General features: G+C 43.4%; 1 protein-coding gene across 1 annotated transcript; it reads left to right on the top strand.

The window, feature by feature from the left end:
* The first annotated feature begins 464 nt into the window (after positions 1-464).
* On the top strand, positions 465-11403 carry LOC103704078 (probable amino-acid acetyltransferase NAGS1, chloroplastic). The gene is made up of 10 exons (XM_008787228.3): positions 465-883; positions 2332-2419; positions 3297-3505; positions 4729-4880; positions 5352-5775; positions 7372-7469; positions 8236-8347; positions 8549-8708; positions 10096-10168; positions 10763-11403. Exons 1-10 carry the CDS (start codon positions 554-556, stop codon positions 10917-10919), a joined length of 1803 nt encoding a protein of 600 aa, XP_008785450.1. The 5' UTR covers positions 465-553; the 3' UTR covers positions 10920-11403.
* The last annotated feature ends 8694 nt before the right edge of the window (positions 11404-20097 follow it).

Here is a 20097-nt window from a genome sequence, read left to right as displayed (position 1 = left end):
CCCTTAGAATGTTTCCAGCCATTTTTTTAAAAAGAAATAATAAAAAAAAGAGCATGGTAGAGTTTGTCACATGCAATGCACGTGATAAGCATCGATCCTATGGATGGCTGTGCCCGCATTGCCGGTTTCAAGGGAGTAAGGGGTAAATTAGTCATTTTGACGGACTAGTTAGTAGTTACTGAAATCGGCTGCGGGGCGGAGGATGTCCAGAAACAGTTGCCGACTTCAATTTAAATATGTTACCTTAAATAATCTGAACTAGTTGCGGGAATTGAAATTTCGGAATCAGCTCAATCTCAATCTCGACTAATGACAAGACCTGGAATCGCACGGTAAGTAGCTTACATATGTAATATGTTAGGAAACATCAGCGAACCTACCGCCGATGAGGTGGAATCACAGCCATTCATCACAGATTATTCTCGTCGTGTTTTAGGGGAGCAGCACCTACCTAAGTTTTCTATATTCCGCATTCGTTTTTCGCCCGCCACAAGACCGGCCCTCCACCCTCGCGTCCTCTTTGTCGCCCGATTAGGGTTTCCCTCCCTCCCGCATGGCCGCTTCTTGCTCCAAGCCGTGGATTTCTCCACGCGCTGTCGCGAGATTTTCTGATTCCAAGAAGTTTCCGCGCGTCCTTCCTGTTCGCTACGTCTCCAAGTGCCACGATCTTGAACGCAGGCGAGTTCTCTCTGTTCGCTGTAGCCGCTTCGACGGGGACGCCGGGAATGGCTTCTCCGACGCGTACCCCGACAGGGAGAACCAGCAATTCGTGGGCTGGTTTCGCCAGGCGTGGCCGTATATAAGGGGCCACAGGGGAAGCACTTTCGTCGTCGTCATCTCGGGGGAGATCGTGGCTAGCCCGTACTTGGATAGCATTCTCCAGGTATATCTATGTCGATCTTTGTCTCCTTCTTTGTGCTGTTTTCATTCATGCACTCATTCATTCCAGACGTAATAGAATTGGATTGTTTGTTTGCGGTGAACTTGTGCTGGAGAAGAAATTAATTGTGTTTTTTCATTTGTTGGATTCCACTTCATACTCATGGAAGGTTCAGGAAAGGCCTGAGCTCATGAAATTTTTGGAAAGAAAATTTCGTTTAAACAATTTGAGCGTCTAGGGCCAAATGAGATTCAGTTTTCTAGGTCATCTCATTCCCCTCGGCTGAAATGGGCCCAAATTACTGGAAGATGGTATCGGCATAAAGCTTAACTGTCAAATTCATAGTCGCGCGACCCTTCGAAGGTGCACTTTCGTGATTGAATGAACTAAGATACAACGTTTTGGAACCGTGTTGCGGGGCCTCTTAGAACTCCTCTATAATTTTTGTCCAAGCTCATTAGTAATTGGAAGCCCTTTTGAAGCTTTCACAGGCTCCATGTCAGGTAAGCTGTATATAATTAACAGACATGAAAAAATAAGCCCTGTCCCATCCAAGTTGTTATATTTGAGCATCTTTTTGCTTTCTTTGGATTTAATAATTGTTTTTCTAGTTTTTGTCAATATGTTTCTAAAATTATTTGATTGATCTGTAGCGTCTGCAAAACTGTTACAAGATTGACAAAACTGATATAAGATTGGGGTTAGTCATAGTTCTGCACCCCCACTCCTTTTTTTTTGTGTCATCCATTTTTCTCATTACTAATGAAGACATATGTTCACGTAGCAAAGTTGGTCAAGTAAAGAGCTTGTTACTTTATAGTGTTAATAATACACACTCAGTCTATCTAGGATCCACATGCAATTTATTTAGGCTGCTTCTTCCTCTGCATTAATTAGGAAGCAATTATGCCAGCCTGCAGAAGAAAGCAGCTAAGCAGCACATGCTTCCTTGTCTGATCCATTCAGTTTTTTATTCAATATTTGGTTATTAATCAATTGACTGAAATTGCATTTCATAGAACTCCATTAACTCATATTTCATACATCTTTGTTTTTTCTAGTTGTTGACATACATCTCAATTGATGCCTTTTTATTTCTTTTTGGGAGAATTTTTGAACTGAGAAAACCTGTAACTTGTAGAGAAGCCATTGCTGCAAATAACTTACACTGATCATAATTTTTCATGCATCTGTATTCAGGATATTTCACTCCTCCATGGTCTGGGGATCAAATTTGTCCTTGTTCCTGGGACTTATGTCCAAATTGTATTTCATAGAACTCCATTAACTCATATTTCGTACATCTTTGTTTTTGTAGTTGCTGACATACATCTCAGTTGATGCTTTTTTTTTCCCCTTTGTGGGAGAATTTTTGAACTGAGAACTGGTAGAGGAAGCCATTGCTGCAAATAACTTACACTGATCATAATTTTTCATGCATCTGTATTCAGGATATTTCACTCCTCCATGGTCTGGGGATCAAATTTGTCCTTGTTCCTGGGACCCATGTCCAAATTGATAAGCTCTTGGCAGAGAGAGGTAGGTGGAAAATTATCACATCTAAAGGTAGATTGGTTCTTGCATGATTGCACTTCTTGGGCCTCATATCCATATCGATAGTCATTGTTCCTGGATTTTTTCATGTGCTTGTGTGCTCATGTTTTTCTTTCTCAAAAGCATCATGATGAAGCCAGCTTTTCATTCAATCTTTTTTTTTCTTGAAATAGATCTTCATCTTTTTTATTTATTTACTTATGCTTGTTACAACATAAGAATGTTGAAGTAAAGGAACTCCTGGGCTTTGAGTCAAACTGTGACTTGTGCATATCATTGGCTGATAAGAAGACCCTCGGTGCACAACTTAAGTATCTATTCTTGGTTTCTCTAATAGAAAAGTCAGGGCATACTATCGTGAAAGAATGAATTTTGATCCTACATTATTGCCCAAAACTAGCAATTATTTAACATAATATAAACAATTAAAGCAATAAATCTGATATTATTTTGTTGTGTTGCTGTATTTTAATGGAAAAAAACTGATATAGTAAAAACTCTCATGTTAACTTTCTTTTTCCTACTCTATTTTTTTTAAAGAATATCTATAGGACTAAAATCCTTGTCAGATTTTTCTGAGGCAATGCTGCAGATTTTCACAACTTTGCCAGAATTTTATAAAAATCTCAATTTTCAAATTTATGAGTTTTCAACTTTGTAAAGTTCGACATCTAGTACCCATTTGATGTTCATAGTTCAATGCCATCTAACTATGTTTGCTTGTAGAGCATAACAGAAAAATGTCTGTTTTTGTATTTGTTGTTTTGGTGCTTACTTCATGCTATGCCTTTATCGGTGCTTGCTGTTCTAGTGTCATGTGATATGCTCTCACGTGTTCTTCATATACTCCATTATCTTTAAGGAAGCAAGGGCAAGTATGTTGGCCGGTACCGAATCACGGATTCTGATTCGCTAGAGGCAGCAATGGAGGCTGCTGGGAGGATTCGTCTTACAATAGAGGCAAAGCTTTCTCCAGGGCCCCCTATATTGAATCTTCGCCGGCATGGTGATAATAGTCGTTGGCATGAACTTGGTGTTTGCGTTGCAAGTGGCAATTTCCTTGCAGCTAAGGTGATCAATATTGCATAGCCTGCCAGAACTGAATCCTAGAATTCATGCTATTGTTCCTAAGATCATAGGATAAAGACATTCATCTCTTGTTACACAAGTTCTTAAAACCTTTCTTTGTTAATAAAAAGGATGTTGTTAATAAGAAAATTCTGAAGGAAGTTGTGGTGCCTTGAAGATGTCCTCTCATGGCATCCTTCAAACATTTTGCTGAAATCCTATGGGTAAAGTACTACATTAGCTTTCTGAGCTTAGAACCTACACTCAAACAATTCTAAAATTAGTCTCAGTAATGCTCTTGGGAACTTTACTGTTGTCAGATGTGATTGAACTAAGCTTACCTCCATGTACAGTTTACTGCATAGACTATTCTCTGCCATTTCAGTTGATAAATAACCTGAGAATTTACAACCAATCAATCATGGTAGTCAATTGATCTCCAGTGGGTGATCAATAACTTACTGCTTTATGAAGTTGATGGTAGTTGAGTTTGTTAGATCAGAATGGGATTGTAATCTGCTTCCAGATTTTCCTCATTTTGGACTTTCTTCACTATGTTCTTGCATAGACATTTTCTGACAATGTAAGACAGACTTACTATATATAACTGTGTTCGCATCAGGTGTATTATCAAGATCAAATTATAATTTTGTTCAGAAATGACTAATATTTCAATCCTGACACAAAATACTTATTTTCTGGAATTCTTTGCTTCACTGCCCAGGAGGAGTAACCAAACAATGCGGCTTCCTGTGCCGTACAAATAGTCATAGCAATTATCCTTTTTAGTCCTTTTCAAGTTGGCAACTGGACCCAAACAATTGAGGTCTGATCAACTTTTTTGGTTTATCCATGAATTCAGCATTTTTTCCCCTTTCTCCCTCTTTAAAGAATTAACAAGTAGGGAGTTTCTTCTGGTATAAGAGAGAGATGTGGGGCATAGCACAACAAGGTTCTAAGGAGGTTACCAAGACAGTGGTGGCATCACAACATTAGTAAGCTAGTAACTTCCTTAATTTACCAGTTGTTTTGCAACATCTTGACACTCATGTGGCCGTCGATAGATATATTTTAGACCTGATAATAAATTTGCTGTTAATGTTCAAAAAGGTAGTAATGTTAACTGTAAATAAATCTAAGAGATTTCTTAGAATGGTTGAATGTTTTCCACCTTCTTTCCCCTTTCCCATGTCTAGTAGACTTATATAACTTTTCTTTTCTGACAGAGAAGGGGTGTTGCTGAAGGTATTGATTTTGGAGCAACTGGTGAAGTTAAAAAAATAAATGTTTCCATGATACGAGAAAGGCTTGACAGAGATTGCATAGTTATAGTAAGCAATTTGGGTTATTCCAGCTCAGGAGAAGTTTTAAATTGCAAGTATGCTGCTTAGCTTTCTTTTTTTTTACTTGTTTTTTATATTTACTATCAAGGACCTGTTCTATCTTCCAAGAGGGTGATAGATTTTGATTTGTTTTGTATATTCAATGTACTTTTTTCCTGTAAGCAAGAAAAGTATTATTTTCCAATTACTATGTCAATCTAATTAAATTTAAATATATGATCACTGCATTTGTATTATCCTTTTAAATCACAACTTGCCAGTGTCTTGTTTTCAGAGAAATTTACATCCTTTTTGTCAAATTAATTTAGATTGAATTTTGATTTTTCATTTTCCTTTCTAAGTTCTCTTCTTGCTCCTTGTAAAAAATTCTTGACTGTGATTGGTTATCTCAGTTCCTTATTTGAACATATTAACACTACCTATATATTCTTGTTTTTAGAGATTCTGGACACACATAACCTGTTATGATTGAGGGCTCACCTTTTATTTTCTTAATAATGCTTCAGCACTTACGAAGTCGCTACTGCTTGTGCCTTGGCTATTGAGGCAGACAAATTGATTTGCATTGTAGATGGTCAGATTCTTGATGAACATGGACGACTTGTTCGTTTCATGACTCTCCAAGATGCAGATTTGTTGATCAGAAAGAGAGCTAAGCAGAGCGAGATAGCTGCAAACTATGTCAAAGCTGTAGGCAAAGAAGATACTAATTGTCCAGGTTCTGCTGATGCATATAGAAGTAACAGTACTTCTTGGAACGGGAAAGGCTTCAGTGAAAAGTATAATGCAACATTTCAGAATGGTCTTGGATTTGACAATGGCAACGGTCTATGGTCGGGTGAGCAGGGATTTGCTATTGGCGGTGAAGAACGGTTGAGCAGATTAAATGGTTACCTTTCAGAGTTGGCTGCTGCAGCATTTGTTTGCAGGGTAAGGCTACTTCATATCATGTTATGCTTTTTTTTAAAGGGTTTCTCTTCTTGTTTCTGGTTGAACTTTGTATATGTTTACTAGAGAAGAAGTTGTTTAATAGATTCTTTCTTTCATTTATCAAAGATATCACGTAAGTAACACATTCTGCGGGGATGACCACTTTTTGCTGATACTTGTTTGGTCCCTTTTGTCCTATATGAAGGTTTGATGATATCAGGGATGGAACCATTGGGGAATGAGGGGAGCAATGGCCCCCCAAGGCCCAAGCAAACCTTCTTAGACACCCCATATTTTGTCTCGTGTGGCCTCCCTAGCCTAATACCATGGGTCTCCACCATTGCATGATAGCCTGCCATGCAAAAACACCCACATACTTGGTACTCTTGTTCTTCATTTCATATATATCATATAATTTTTATTATTATTTTAATTAGGACTACTTAACATATCTCTCCATTTAATAGATTGTGGCAACCCAATCTCCTAGCTTACCTGTTGGCTTACAACTTACTTTCTGTAAGAGGCCTTTGCCAACTGAATCAACTGCCTTTTCACTCTTCATTGGTATGGAAATGTAATTATAAAAAAAGGATACAAGCTAATCGACAGATGAGCATCAGTTTTTCAGTCTAGAATCGGTAAATGCAGTCGTAGTTCTCCAATCTCACAGATTGTGGAGCTGAGATTGTAGCTGTTACTTGCCGACATTGATTTTTTCTTTAAAAAGTAAAATAAATAGTTGTCACAATGACCATATCAGCCTTGTAATAAAAGTAAAGAAAAATATTGTTTGCTCAAATTAATATTTATAGTATAAAATGTATATTGAATATACACAATATTAATGTTTAAATAACAAAATAGGATATCTTTAATGGGATATGGGGATTTAATTTTTAATATAATATTTTAGTCTGATGCATAGTGAAAAAATGATTGAATGAGTGCTATGGGATTATAAGGAAACAACATCCATCATTGAAATCCCCGGTAACACAAAACATATTGCCTAACAGGAGGCAAGAAAATTGATATCATATCCATTATAACATTATTTGGACAGTCAATTTTCATTAGTCTTCAAGCATACTAAAGATCAATATTGTTAAAACTTAGTCTTGCATGATCATTCAAATATAACAATTTAGTTAGTACTTTGGCCCCCTAGTAACAATTCCTGGTTCTGCGACTAGACAATATTTCTGTCCTCTGGGAAGATTTGTCTTGTTACTGTTTCTTCTTGAACAAATGATGTTCAATACGCTGTTTCTTTACACTATTGACCATTTTGTTGGCTTTTGTTTTGGTTTTTGATGCCTGCCAAAGCTTGTGGCTTGACCTGCCATGGCACATATCAATAAACTACAATTACACCATGGTTCTCAAAGTATATTCCAGATCATTTCCACATGGCACCATTTTTGTAGTTTGCTTTGTGCTTACGTGATTATGTGGTTTCACCAGTCATGATCCATGATAAGCATATGACAGGGTTTGAAGGGCCTGTCTAACAGTTTGATGACTGGGATTTCTTAGATATTATATACCTCCATGCAATGTTTTGGCATTGATCTTTGTTTTTCCACTTTACAGGGTGGAGTTCAAAGAGTCCATTTAGTAGATGGTACTCTTGGTGGGGCCTTGCTTTTGGAATTATTTACAAGAGATGGAGTAGGGACTATGGTGGCTAGGTATGTGACCATCTGAACGAACTTTTTTTTATTTTACAAATCCACCGATCTTATATCTGTAATGTCTGTAATGTGATTCTTACAAAAAATTGAAACTGACTAATGACTTTTGTTGTCTTCTTATGCTGGCTTTACTTTGAGCTTGCATCATTACATTGCTCTATCCGGCCAAGTAAAATATGTCTTACATCCTTCTAGGCATTGCTCTACCTTTTTCCCCTTTATTCAAAGTGATTTGTTGTGTGCTATTCTCGTGACCTGGCTGATTTGCCTTTTGGTTTTGTCCCATTGTATTGAAGCTCCAATAATTTGTAGATTATTATCTCTCTTCTTTGTTCAGTCTTGATCTATATGTCCACTAAAATACTGGTAGACATTTTTTTTCCACATTTGATTCATGAGAGAGTTATTCATGTTTGCCGACACTATTGTCAGTGTGGAATATCAGAAACTCATCTGTTTAACTTTTGTATTCTGAGGTTGAGGCATCATTATGATATCCTTATTGGTATATGCTGTAGGAACGGGTTCATCTTTTTGTTAGACTGCTTTCTTTTGTTGGACTGCTTTCTTACAAAGTGCTATTCATCTCCTGATGTGTACCTTTTTTGGCACAAGTGAAATAGTTAGGCCACGAGGTAATTTAGTTTGACTATGTTGTATGACTGAATTGTTCTATTGTGTCCATATTTTCTTTTTTATTTTAATTGCATGGTTGCTTGGTATGATTTGGCACCTCTCTTAGTAATTATTTTCATTCCTATAGTGATTTATATGAGGGAACTCGGAATGCTACAGTGGTAGATCTTCCTGGTATAAGGCAGCTAATTCAACCTATGGAAGAAGCTGGTGCATTGATTCGAAGAACTGATGAAGAGGTCTATGTTGTCTCATATTCTATGTTTTATTAATAATTTCAAATATACTATTTGCAATTATTTATGTTATCCTGATTCCTTTTAGATCATGCAATTTATATAAACAATCCAAGTATCAGAATTGTTTTTCTCTAGTCATACATACATACATACATGTATGCAACATTGCCTGAATGATTCTAACTTGATATTTCTTCTCAGCTTATCAAATCATTGGATTCATTTATCATTGTGGAAAGAGATGGTTCAATTATCGCCTGTGCAGCACTTTTCCCTTTCTTTGAGGATAAATGTGGTGAGGTTGCTGCTATTGCTGTCTCCCCAGAATGCCGCGGGCATGGACAAGGAGACAAATTGCTTGGTAAACTTTTTACTATATGCAAACTACTGGAGTCTCTTGTCTTGTTCCTGTTGAATGCAATTTCTTGATTTATTTGAGAATGTATATACATGCAATCACGCATCAGCTAGCAGAGTTATCAAAGTAAAACTTACTATCTTACAAAATCCAGAATGAACTTTTAGTTTTTCCTTTCTCTTCTCTCATTGTGGATGTTTTATATTACAAAAAAATGATGAGAAGCATAAAGAAAATTCCACTTTCTCATTAAACAGGAGTGCAATATTTCTCCATGGAACATGTCTTTTTTTCTGTAAGGTCTAAGCCTGATTCAATTTATTAAACACATGAAAGTTGCAGCAGTTAGCCTAGGCTGACCAAAGTATGGGAGAATAGAAAGCAGAGGAGCGATTTGCCTCATCTTTTTCTCTGACCATTTACTTGTCCAACCTCTGGTGATGACTTTGACTACAACTGCTTATACCTGCCACTTACATGCCCTCCATAACCTCACTATAACCTTTTTGTAAACATTTCTTCCTTTACCAAGTTACCTACTCTGTTTCTCCATCATTATTTTTTTCATGAAACATGAATCTTTCTCCTCAGTAGAACTTTGGTTAATTCCTAACCAAGAAACCTGCCTGACTTATCTTTGATATAAATTCGTTTTAGGATATTGCTGTTTGAATTATTTTTCCAATGCCCTATTTTTCACTATGCCAGTCAGATTAATTACCAGACCTATCCTTGTTTTTCCCATGATTTTTGAAACTTTTGATATTTTTTCCGATCCTGTCGCACTGTTCTTTTACACCTTCTTCAAAGTTTTCTTTTCCAGATTTTATGGCAATTTACTTGCCTTATTACCTAAACTTATTTATTTATTGATTTCTATTTGTAAATGTTAGCCTATCAAAGTATTTATTTGACAATTTTAACTATGCTTTTCATGATCTAATCAACCTTCACTGAGATTTTAAGTTCCTTGGTGCAATATCTGAATGATGTTCTTCGGCTTTTCCTCTTTGATGAAATTGTAAATCCCCAATTTACAAGTGAGAAGTTTACACTTTGGTGCCATCAAAACCTAGCGTACGAGAAGTTTACGTGCTGATGCGTGAGAGATATCTGCAAGCACTGTATGCATTAACATCTTTGGAAAAACCACTGCTTTGTGACTGCTTTCTTGTTTTACTGTCAATAAGAAGTATTGATCGATATCAAACACATAGATGCTATCACTCTGAATTAATTTTGTTAAATTTTGTTTTTTTTACTTTATAATTCTGTTTGATATCAGCAATACACTTCATTTATGGATAATTCGTTATCATTCATCAGCATTCATAAATGTACATGCACATGTTATTTGTGTTTAAGTACAAGGTTTTGTTTTTCGATACAGATTATATTGAGAAGAAGGCATCATCCATTGGACTAGAGAGACTTTTTCTGCTTACAACACGTGCTGCAGATTGGTATATTACTTGTACCTGCCATGTTGAATTCCTAAACAGCTGTGCTAGCTTTCATTACTGATAATGGTTGCCTGAAACCACTGACAAATAAACTCTTTTGCAGTTTGTTTCCTGCTGTTTCTTTTTGTTGTCTTGCAATGAATGTATGTGTATAATAAGCTATCCTCTTCATATATACAATAGTTAAGCCAGTGCAGTGACTTCTTGGTGCTCCTCTTTAAGAGCATTTGGAAAACAAACAATTTGGCTATCTAGGTGATCTCTGTTGTTTGTTTTCATTCTCGAGTTTGATTCAAGAAAATTAGAATTTTAGTAATTTGTGGTATTATTTTATGTTGAATTCTGCAGTATATTTTTAGGATTTAAATATAAAGAACAATGTTGGAATGCATACCGCATCATTTGAAGAACTAGAGTTTTTGGTTATATTTTCCTGTAATGACCAAAATAATAAAAAAATAATGTATTCCATGGTAATCAAAAACAGTAAAGAAACAATGGATCATGTACCAGTGTTGCATAACATATGGCAGCCGAGCAGTTGATTTTATGATCTTATCAGTATAATTTGATAGCAGTGTTCATATGATGCAGGTTTGTGAGACGTGGCTTCTTGGAATGTTCTATTGAATCCATTCCGGAGGAGAGGAGGAAAAAAATCAATATCTCACGTGGCTCAAAATATTATATGAAAAAGTTACATCCAGAGCTAGGTGGAATCACTGTCAGCAGCGCTGCCTTCAGATATTAGTGAACGGTGTATATCTTCAGCAGCGCTTCCTTCAGATATTAGCGAACAGTGTATATCTTCCTGCTGATTCACCTTTACATGGTGCATCTTAGCCATTTGTGACTAGGGCATTCTTTAGTGGGTAGCTAAATGCATCCGGCGGATGGTTGAACAAGCAAGCACAGAAGATAGGAAGAGATTTGCGGGAGATGTACTCTTTCCAATCGATGAGATGTAGAATCTCTTTTTCTAAGATACCTGTTGGCATCTGTACTGAGCAGGAATTAGGACCTCATTTCTACTATTTTAGAAAAAAGAATATGTGAGAGAATTTTGTGGTTGAAGTAAATTATTTGATTATTCGATCAACTAACGTATATGCATGTTTTGTCAAAATGGCCGTTGAAGGTGCGTGGTTTTGCTTTTGCATTTGCATACTCCGCCTGTGCTTAATTTGGATGCCACTTAGTACTGATCGAATGGTTAATGCCAAGTTACAAGGTCACTTGTACTCTCTTTTGTATACAAATTGGGGTCGGCCTTTGGTCTCACTAATTTTTTTTTATCTTCTGATAGTGATCTGTTTTGAAATGTCCTCCTCTGTGCCGCATGAAACTTTCAGGCTTCAGGTCCGGCCCAATGTCGGACCCAACGGGAGAGGATCCGAACTTCGGTGTCATTTCATGCCCACCCGGACATCGCAGGTAGTGTGTACCGACGTGTTATAGGGTTTTGTCTACGTCAAAGTGCTTCTCATAAATCTGAACTAGTTCCCTCAGTCCATGCGCCGGGACTAATTCAAATCTAATAGAAGAATTAATGTTAATAAATATGTACTCACTAATGCTAGCGGAAAAAATTGTATTTACTCGTAATGCTTCTGTTAAATTTGAATTTTCGCCCCGGCATTTAAATTGACCGGCCTGGCTTAGTTAAAATAATAACGGCATAAGATGGAGGTCTCTGTAGTATGTAAAAATTATACCATACATCATATGGTACTGTTAAACGAACTAGTCCAGGCACTTCAACCGTGGGGACCATATCAAGTTCAGTGGATCCATAGTTGCATATAACCCCTAGAGAAAAATGAATATTTAGTGAGGGAATAGTGAGGGAAATGCCTTGAGATTAGTGCGCGGGGGGGGGGGGGGGGCAATCGGTCGAATAGGTGTGGGGTGTGTGCCATGGCTGAGCCTGGAGCTGGGCAGCCGGAGGCGCCGGTGCGGGGGACGACTGGAGGGGCAAATCCCACTGCTTCTAAGGCTACGGAGAAGGGCCCCTCGTGGGCGGAGGTGGCGAGGGGAGCGCCGAGGCAACCGGAATGGACAAACCATCGGATCTCCCCTCGTGAACTGGAAGCAATGCAAAACAGATTTTCCGAGGTGGTGGTGGTGCCGGAGGAAGAGCTGGAGGCGGCTCGCTTGGAGTGGAGGAGCACCACTGTCTTGGTTAGGAGTCTGGGGAGGAGTGTCCCCGGTGACTGGGTGGCGAGGGAAATGCAAAGGGTAGGGCGTCTGAAGTACAAAGTCGGATGTTTCCCGCTGACGGAGGGATGCATCGCCGTTAGGTTTGCCAACAAGGCGGATAGGGAGGCAGCGTTGCAGAACGGTCCGTGGGTGGTCGGCGGTCAGATGCTGGCTGTGGACCGGTGGCGGCCAAATTTCATCCCGGGAGCCGGAGGAATAGGACGAGTGGTTGCTTGGCTCCGGTTGCCCGGACTACCTTTGGATTATTGGAAGAAGGAAACCATCTTCCGGATTGCGGCGAGGGCCGGCAACCCGTTGGCTCTAGATGGCTTCACGGAGAAGGGTAGCAGGTATGGCTTTGCCCGGGTGAAGGTCGAGGTGGACAGCTCTGTTCCGCTCACACCGGGGACCTTTGTAATGGGGAGCTCGGCAGGGTTAGAGATGAAGTTTTGGCAAAGCTTCATCTATGAAAACTTGCCGGCTCCCTGCTCCAAATGTGGGAGGATCGGCCACTCGCAGGCGGAGTGCCTGTTCATGCGGCCGGCGATGGGGACGGAGACTGTGGAGGAGACCTGTGGTTTGGGGAAATCGGCAGCTGCGAAGAAGGCTACTGAGAACTCGGGGCAGGAGGCCGGGAAGGGAGATGGAGCCGGGGGGGAGGAGCCGGTTTACGGTCCGTGGTTGGTAACTAATCGGATCGGATTCCGGCGAGCGCCGGTGACGAAGAATCGGAGGAAGGAAGTGAGCGAGGCCAGGGCAGGGAACTCAGTGCCCACATCTCCACATCTCGGCCCTAGCGGGAAGGGGGATGGGCCGTCTTCGCCGCCCTCATCGTCCTCGCCGGTGGATCTTGAGGGGTGGCAGAAGCCCACCAAGGTGGCTCGCCGGCGGACGCCGGAGAAGGACGTGTCCTTGGGTGTGTCCACAGGCGGTCCGAGTCAACCCGCGACCGAGTCCGGGTTGGGAGCCGAGTTGGGCGAATGTCCTGTAGGCCGGGCCAATGACTTGGGCCAGGCTGCGGGGGGATCCAATACCGGAAGTGGGCAGGGTGTGGGTGGGCCGGGCCCGAGCCCGTCGAAACGAGCGAGAAGCCCACCCAGGATTAAAGGCTGTGCGATGGGAGGCCCGTCCAACCCCGGTGGAGGGTCTGTGTCTTCCGTGGAGAAGCTCGGGCGGTCGGGGGCTGGCTTCCGCCGGAGGTCCAAGAGCTCTCCCCCGCCCCTGGTGACGAAACGTGGTCGACCTCCTCGGCGGGAAGCGGTGCACAGGGCCGGCAGTTTTGGCCCACTTCTGTCCGGGAGAGCGGAGAAGGCTGGGAGGCGTGCGGCTTTTGTCCCGTTCGCGGCAGCAGAGACGGTGGCGGTGGGGTTGTCTGGCACCGGCGCTGATCGGGTGGTGGAGTGCTGCAACGCAGCAGTAAGGGGTGGCAAAGTAGGTGGTGTGGCGGAGGAGGGAGCTGCTTGGGGGGGGAAGTTCCAAGCAGAGGGCGTGCCAGGTGAATCAAGCTCTCCTCCAACATATGGCACGGGAGCACAGTGGGGTGGCATCCGAGATGGGATTGAGGAAGATGGTAACAGGTGAATCAAGCTATCCTAGGCCTGTGGGTGGTGTCAACACAGAGGAAAGAGGGGAATTGACAGGGGGTCTGGTGGCAAGTATGTGTGCCAATGGAGACTCAGCGTGCCATTTGGCACAACCCGGGGAGGGAGGGGATCTTCATCGAATGGTGGCCCAGTTGAAGGCTGCAGCCAAGGGAGTGGTCTCTGCAGGCTTGGAGAGTGGAAGAGCTAGTGAAGAGGTGGTGTTTCATGATTGTAGCCCCGGGACAGGGGGTAGTGATGGACTCCGGGGTGACCAATGAAGGTCTTTTTATGGAATTGCCGCGGCGCGGGGAAGCCTTCTTTTGCTCCGGCTTTCCGTAGGATGGTGCAGCAGCATAGGCCGGATATATGTGTTTTGTTTGAGACCCGGCTATCTGGAAGGAGCTTACAGAAGGCTAGGAGAGCGGTACCTAAGTCATGGGGATTTTATGCAGTGGAGTCCCAGGGGTTGTCGGGTGGTATCATTGTCACTTGGGCGCAGGATTCTTGTAGGTTGGATGTGTTCCATGTATGTACCCAGGAGGTGGTTATAGTGATTTCGGAGGGTAGTAGAGTTTCATGGGTGCTTGCTGCAGTGTATGCCAGTACGGATTTCAGGGAGAGAAGGATACTGTGGGAGGAGGTGTCTCAGTTGATTATTCAGGGGTTCCCTATGATGGTGGCTGGTGACTTCAACTGTATTATGGATCCTCAGGAGAAGATGGGGGGGAGACCCTTTTCATATGAGAGGAAGGTGAAGGAATTCCAAGATTTTTTGACAACAAATGGGCTGATAGATCTGGGGTTCATGGGCCCTAGGTTTACATGGTGCAACAATCAGCAGGGCCAGGCTAGAGTATGGGAGCGACTTGACAGAGCTTGCGCGACCGCCGGGTGGGTTCAGTGCTTTCCGGATCATCGAGTGAGTCACTTGCCCAGGATCGCGTCGGATCACAGTCCGTTACTGGTGAGTACAGACACTTATATTCCAGTTCGGTCTCCCTTTAGATTTGAGAAAATATGGCTTGGTTACCCGAGATCATGGGAGATGGTGAGGGAGGCATGGAGTGCACCAGTTAGAGGAGACGCTATGTATCGGGTGTCTCGGAGATTGGAGTTGACGAGGAGACGGCTGAGGAGGTGGAACCGTGAGGAGGTGGGAGATATTTTCAGGAGGATTGAGGAGTCTGAGGAGGCTATTGCTAGGCTACAGGATCAGGAGGACCAGAGGGGTGGTCTAGCGGATGAGGAGATGGGGGAGCTTAGATCCTTATTGACACTGCATGACGGCCTCCTTAGACAGCAGGAGATTTTTTTGAGACAGAAATCGAGGGTACAGTGGATCGTGGAGGGGGACAGAAATACTAGTTTTTTCCACCAGGCGATAGTTATCAGGAGGCACCAGAACAGAATTAGAGTTATCAAGGATGAGGACGGGCAGTTGTCGGAGGAGCCGGATGTGATTCAGAGAATCTTGGAGAGCTTCTTCAGGGCCAGGTGGACAGAGCACCCTATAGGTGGGAGCCTATTGGACTTACCTTCGCCCTCAGTTGGGGTGTCAGAGGGGGAGACAGTAGCATTGACTAGACCAGTGTCGGAGGAGGAGGTTAGAGAGGCAGTGAGGTCCCTCGCGGGGGACAAGGCCCCAGGGCCGGATGGATTCCGACCCTTATTTTTTCAGAGATATTGGATGATAGTAGGTCGAGATGTGACGGCGGCTATACAACAGTTTTTCCGCACAGCAGTGATGGCAGCAGATTGGCAGAGAACTTTTATCACCTTGATACCGAAGCGGCAGGATGCCACGGAGCCGAGTCACTTCCGTCTGATTAGCCTTTGTACGATCCTGTACAAGGCTACGGCGAAGATACTCGCCGTCAGACTGAGGGACGTCCTTCCCAGGCTTATTAGCCCGGAGCAGGGGGCTTTTTTGGAGGGGCGGAGTATATCTGACAATGTGCTTATTGCCCAGGAGTTTATGTTTGATCTTGGTAGAGCTTCGGTGAGGAGGAGTTTTATGGGGATCAAACTTGATATGGAGAGGGCCTATGACAGGGTGAGGTGGGATTTCTTACAGCAGTCATTGCAGGGATTCGGATTTCCTGAGCTGTGGATCAGATGGGTGATGGGTTGTGTACGTGCCCCGTCTTTTGCTATCCTGGTAAACGGGACGCCGTCTCGTTTTTTTGTGTCGTCAGGGGGGCTCCGTCAGGGGTGCCCACTCTCTCCCCTATTATTCATTATGTGCTCAGATGCATTATCTAGAGCCCTACGACGGGCAGTGGCCTCTCAGGAGCTGGAGGTTTATAGGCCGACGGTGAGGGCTCATCCGATCTCCCACTTGTTGTTTGCTGATGATTGTTTGCTCTTGGCTAGGTCGTCACGGCAGATGGCCCGAGTTATTTGTCAGATTATGCGGGATTACTGTGCAGCATCGGGACAGCGGGTCAATTTGGCCAAGTCAGCTATTATTTTTAGTCCGAAGACCAGAGTGGCGGAGAGACGGGCTATAGTGGAGATCCTGGGGGTGGGAGAGCAGGAGGGCATGATGACATATTTGGGGGTCCCGCTCTCCGGTCAGCGGCTGCGGCGTAGGGACTGTACTTCTCTGGAGCTTAGTATCAGACGCAGACTAGAGGGGTGGCAGATGCATACACTTTCCATGATGGGTAGGATCACTCTGGTCCGATCAGTCCTTACCTCGGTTCCCATCTATCTACTTTCCAATACTCTTATCCCAGTTACTGTCCTAAGGTCCCTTGAGCAGCTATTTAGGAACTTCATTTGGGGGAGGTGCAGTGGCAGAGGGGGAGTCCACTTGATGGCGTGGGATGTTGTGTGCCAGCCGATTATCCACAGAGGTCTGGGGGTGCAGTCCCTGGTGGCGATGCGGGAGGCCCTAGTGGCTAGACATGCAGTTAGATCTGTGCTTGAGCCCGAGAGTATGTGGTCATCACTGATGAGGGCCAAGTATGGTGCTTTGGCTACTGGGGTGCGAGCTGGTCGACGCCATTCACCGATGTGGAGGGAGATTTGCACGAGAGCAGGGGTGGTGCTTCCAGAGATTAGATGGTCCATAGGGGACGGCCGGTCTATTGATGTGTTGGAGGATAGCTGGGTGACCGAGTTTCCGATTTGTCGCATGCCTACTATGGTGGATTCGGCGAGGCTAGCTAGGTGCAGAGTTAGTGAGCTGCTGACTGTCGAGGGGGATCGATGGAGGGAGGAGATGGTCCGGGAGGTCTTTAGGGAGCAGCTGGCGGAGTCGGTTCTGTCTCTCCCGATTCCTGATGGTGGGGGGGCCGATAGGCTAGTATGGGTCCCGACGGGACGGACGAGGGTACGTGCCAGTGATCTCCGTGCATTGATCGGTAGGGAGCCCGTTCGTCGGATCGAGGGTGGTTGGATATGGAGGTTGCGGATTCACCCGCGTGTGGCTTTATTCATCTGGAAGGTGGCCTGGGGCTGCCTTCCTACGAGGAGTTTGTTAGTCCGGCGTGGTATGGTGGTCTCTCAGTATTGTGAGGAGTGTGCAGAGATTGAGGAGACGACTGAGCATGTTCTTCTGCAGTGTCCCAGAGCCAGAGAGATATGGAGGAGGTCACCAGTCCTACTACCAGACTCGATAGTCTCTGTGCAGGATTTGATTCAGCTGCTGAGAGCTTTTATGCAGAGTCCCCTTTCTACAGAGGTAGGGATTCTGATGGCATACCTGGCCTACCACATTTGGTTGGACAGGAATGCCGGCCTATTTGAGGGGAGCAGGTTGTCCCCGAGGAGGGTGGTGGATAGAGCTGTGCTATATGCGAGGGAGATCATAGCGGCTACCGTCCGATTTTCTTCTGGGATAGTCAGGGACACCTGGGGTACTCTCTACGCTGTTTCAGCGCCCCGGTTTGCCTGTGTTTCTTGGGTACCCCCACCCCTTGACTATCTCAAAGTAAATTTCGACGGCAGCCGGTCAGTGGATGGCGCAGCTGGAGGGGTTGGATTTGTGATCAGGGACCACCTTGGCAGGATGATAGCAGCAGGAGGGAGGCGCACGCCAGGATTCACAGCGGTTGGGGCAGAGTTGCAGGCAGCCTGGGAGGGTATATCCTATGTGCGGCAGGTACTTGGTGCGGAGCGGGTCTGCCTTGAGGGAGATTCATCTGTGGTTATCGACTGGATCCGAGGGGCGGATCGGTTTGGGGATGGTCATCCCCTCATCCGGGAGATCCGTAGGATGGTGCTGCTGTTGGGCGATGTTCAGATAGGACATGTGTTCAGGGAGGCGAACAGGGCTGCAGACTGGGTCGCCTCTTTTGTCGCTCGGCATTCCGGGGATTTTACTTGGACGTCAGCTTCTGATGTTCATCCTTTGTTGCATCTTTTACTTTCCCGTGATTTAGCAGGTTGTACTCAATTTAGAGCAATATGAAATGAAATGAGTAACCGCTTTTACCAAAAAAAAAAATGAATATTTATATTGATAAATCCCGCGTGCAAAGTACTCTCTTCTCGGCCGCCGCATCCACTTTTGGGGGGGGGGGAGAGAGAGAGAGAGAGAGAGAGAGAGAGAGAGAGATTGGTTCCAGATTCTTAGCAGACGAGTGTGGAGGTGGAAACCTTATAGCTGATTTAGGAACTAGTTGTAGCTTTTTTTGACTCAAGAAACAAGAAAAATCTACATCACTTCATAGTCAAGGTTTAAGTATGAACTCAGTAACAGCAAATCACAACCTTATGAGGGAAGCAAGGAGATGCTTCGTTCTAGAATCGAGCCTCGGAGCTACAACTGCAAGAGCCACATCTAAGAAGCTAAACCAGACAGCATTCAGCAATTGCCAAGGCTTACGGAATCCTGATGGTTAATTCTTCACTTCCAAGCACATGTGATTTTTCTGAATAAGACACCCAGGAAAAGTTCATAAGCCCCCTGCCAGGTTCATAATGACTTAAAGGAATAGCAGAAGAGCTGCCGATTGTGGAAGGAAAAAGAAAAACATTGCCTTCTGCTACATGTGATGTTTCAGAACAAGACTCCGAGGAAAACTGCTCAAGCCCCGGTCATGTTCATTATGTCTCCAGGGAATGGCAGCAGATCTTCCATCAATTTGTTTATGTTAAAGTAGGCACTCTCGGCACAAAGCATTCCCTAGCTGGTACCCAAGTATTCATCTATTCGACTTGCAAACATCTGACAGATAAGGCAATAGATATCCCAGAGTCAACTTGCAAATCGCTCTTCAGCTGCGACAGGGCAAACTATGATGTAAAACAACAGCGTCTACAGCGTCTTATTTCATCCAGACGAGCACCATTCCTTCAGCTTTTTCTTTGTCAGCAGTGACTGTTAATGCAGTTCAGAACCAGCGGTAAGTGGCTTATGTTTCCTTCTGGCAAAGATGTGAATCGAATTGCACTATCAAAGAAGATGTGAAAGACAAGTAGATATCATAATATAGTATAAAAACTGATTGGGTCAAAAGACAAGGACCAAGCAACTAGTATGTACAAGATGGAAGGACCCACATTATGCCATCCACAAAGAACAAAGCCTGAACACAACCTGAATCAAGTGTCATTGCATACCAGCATAATAGGTACATCAAAAGCAATAACACGTCAAACTATTCTATCATCAGGTCTAGAGCCTTCAAAATCCTGCTGTTTAGTTCCAAATAAAACCTTTTGATATACGAAGTGTGGAGTCAGATACTAATAATTTCAACCAAACAAACTTTCATTGCCAAAAGTCATTCCACCAAGCAAATGATAGACAGCTCATCTTTGTGTTTGTATAAGCAAAGTTTGTTCTTGCATGTTGCAAGAAGGACCTCCATATAGTCTTCTTGTTGTTGCCATTGATGTGATGATATAAGGCCAACAGTCAATGTTCAAAAATCTTGCTAGCCTCCTACATTCTTTCCTTCTCTTTCGCTGGATCCCCTCCTTTGCCTCATTAACTTACTACAGAATCCACTTTCATCAAATTAAATTCCTATAGATTATAGTAACTCCCCTTTTTAACTCAGTTATACCATTTTTTGCACCACCTACTCATTTACCCACCTCAAATGGAGATCCCTATACATAAGGCTACCAGAAATTTGTGATTTTAAAGTTGTAAGAAAAAGCTTAGAAAAGGCCAGAGGTTATATAGTTTAT

The sequence above is a fragment of the Phoenix dactylifera genome, chromosome 3, assembly GCF_009389715.1.
Source record: "Phoenix dactylifera cultivar Barhee BC4 chromosome 3, palm_55x_up_171113_PBpolish2nd_filt_p, whole genome shotgun sequence".
NCBI lineage: Eukaryota > Viridiplantae > Streptophyta > Magnoliopsida > Arecales > Arecaceae > Phoenix > Phoenix dactylifera.
Note: the sequence above shows the minus strand (reverse complement) of the source record. Positions and strands in the feature narration are given on the sequence as shown.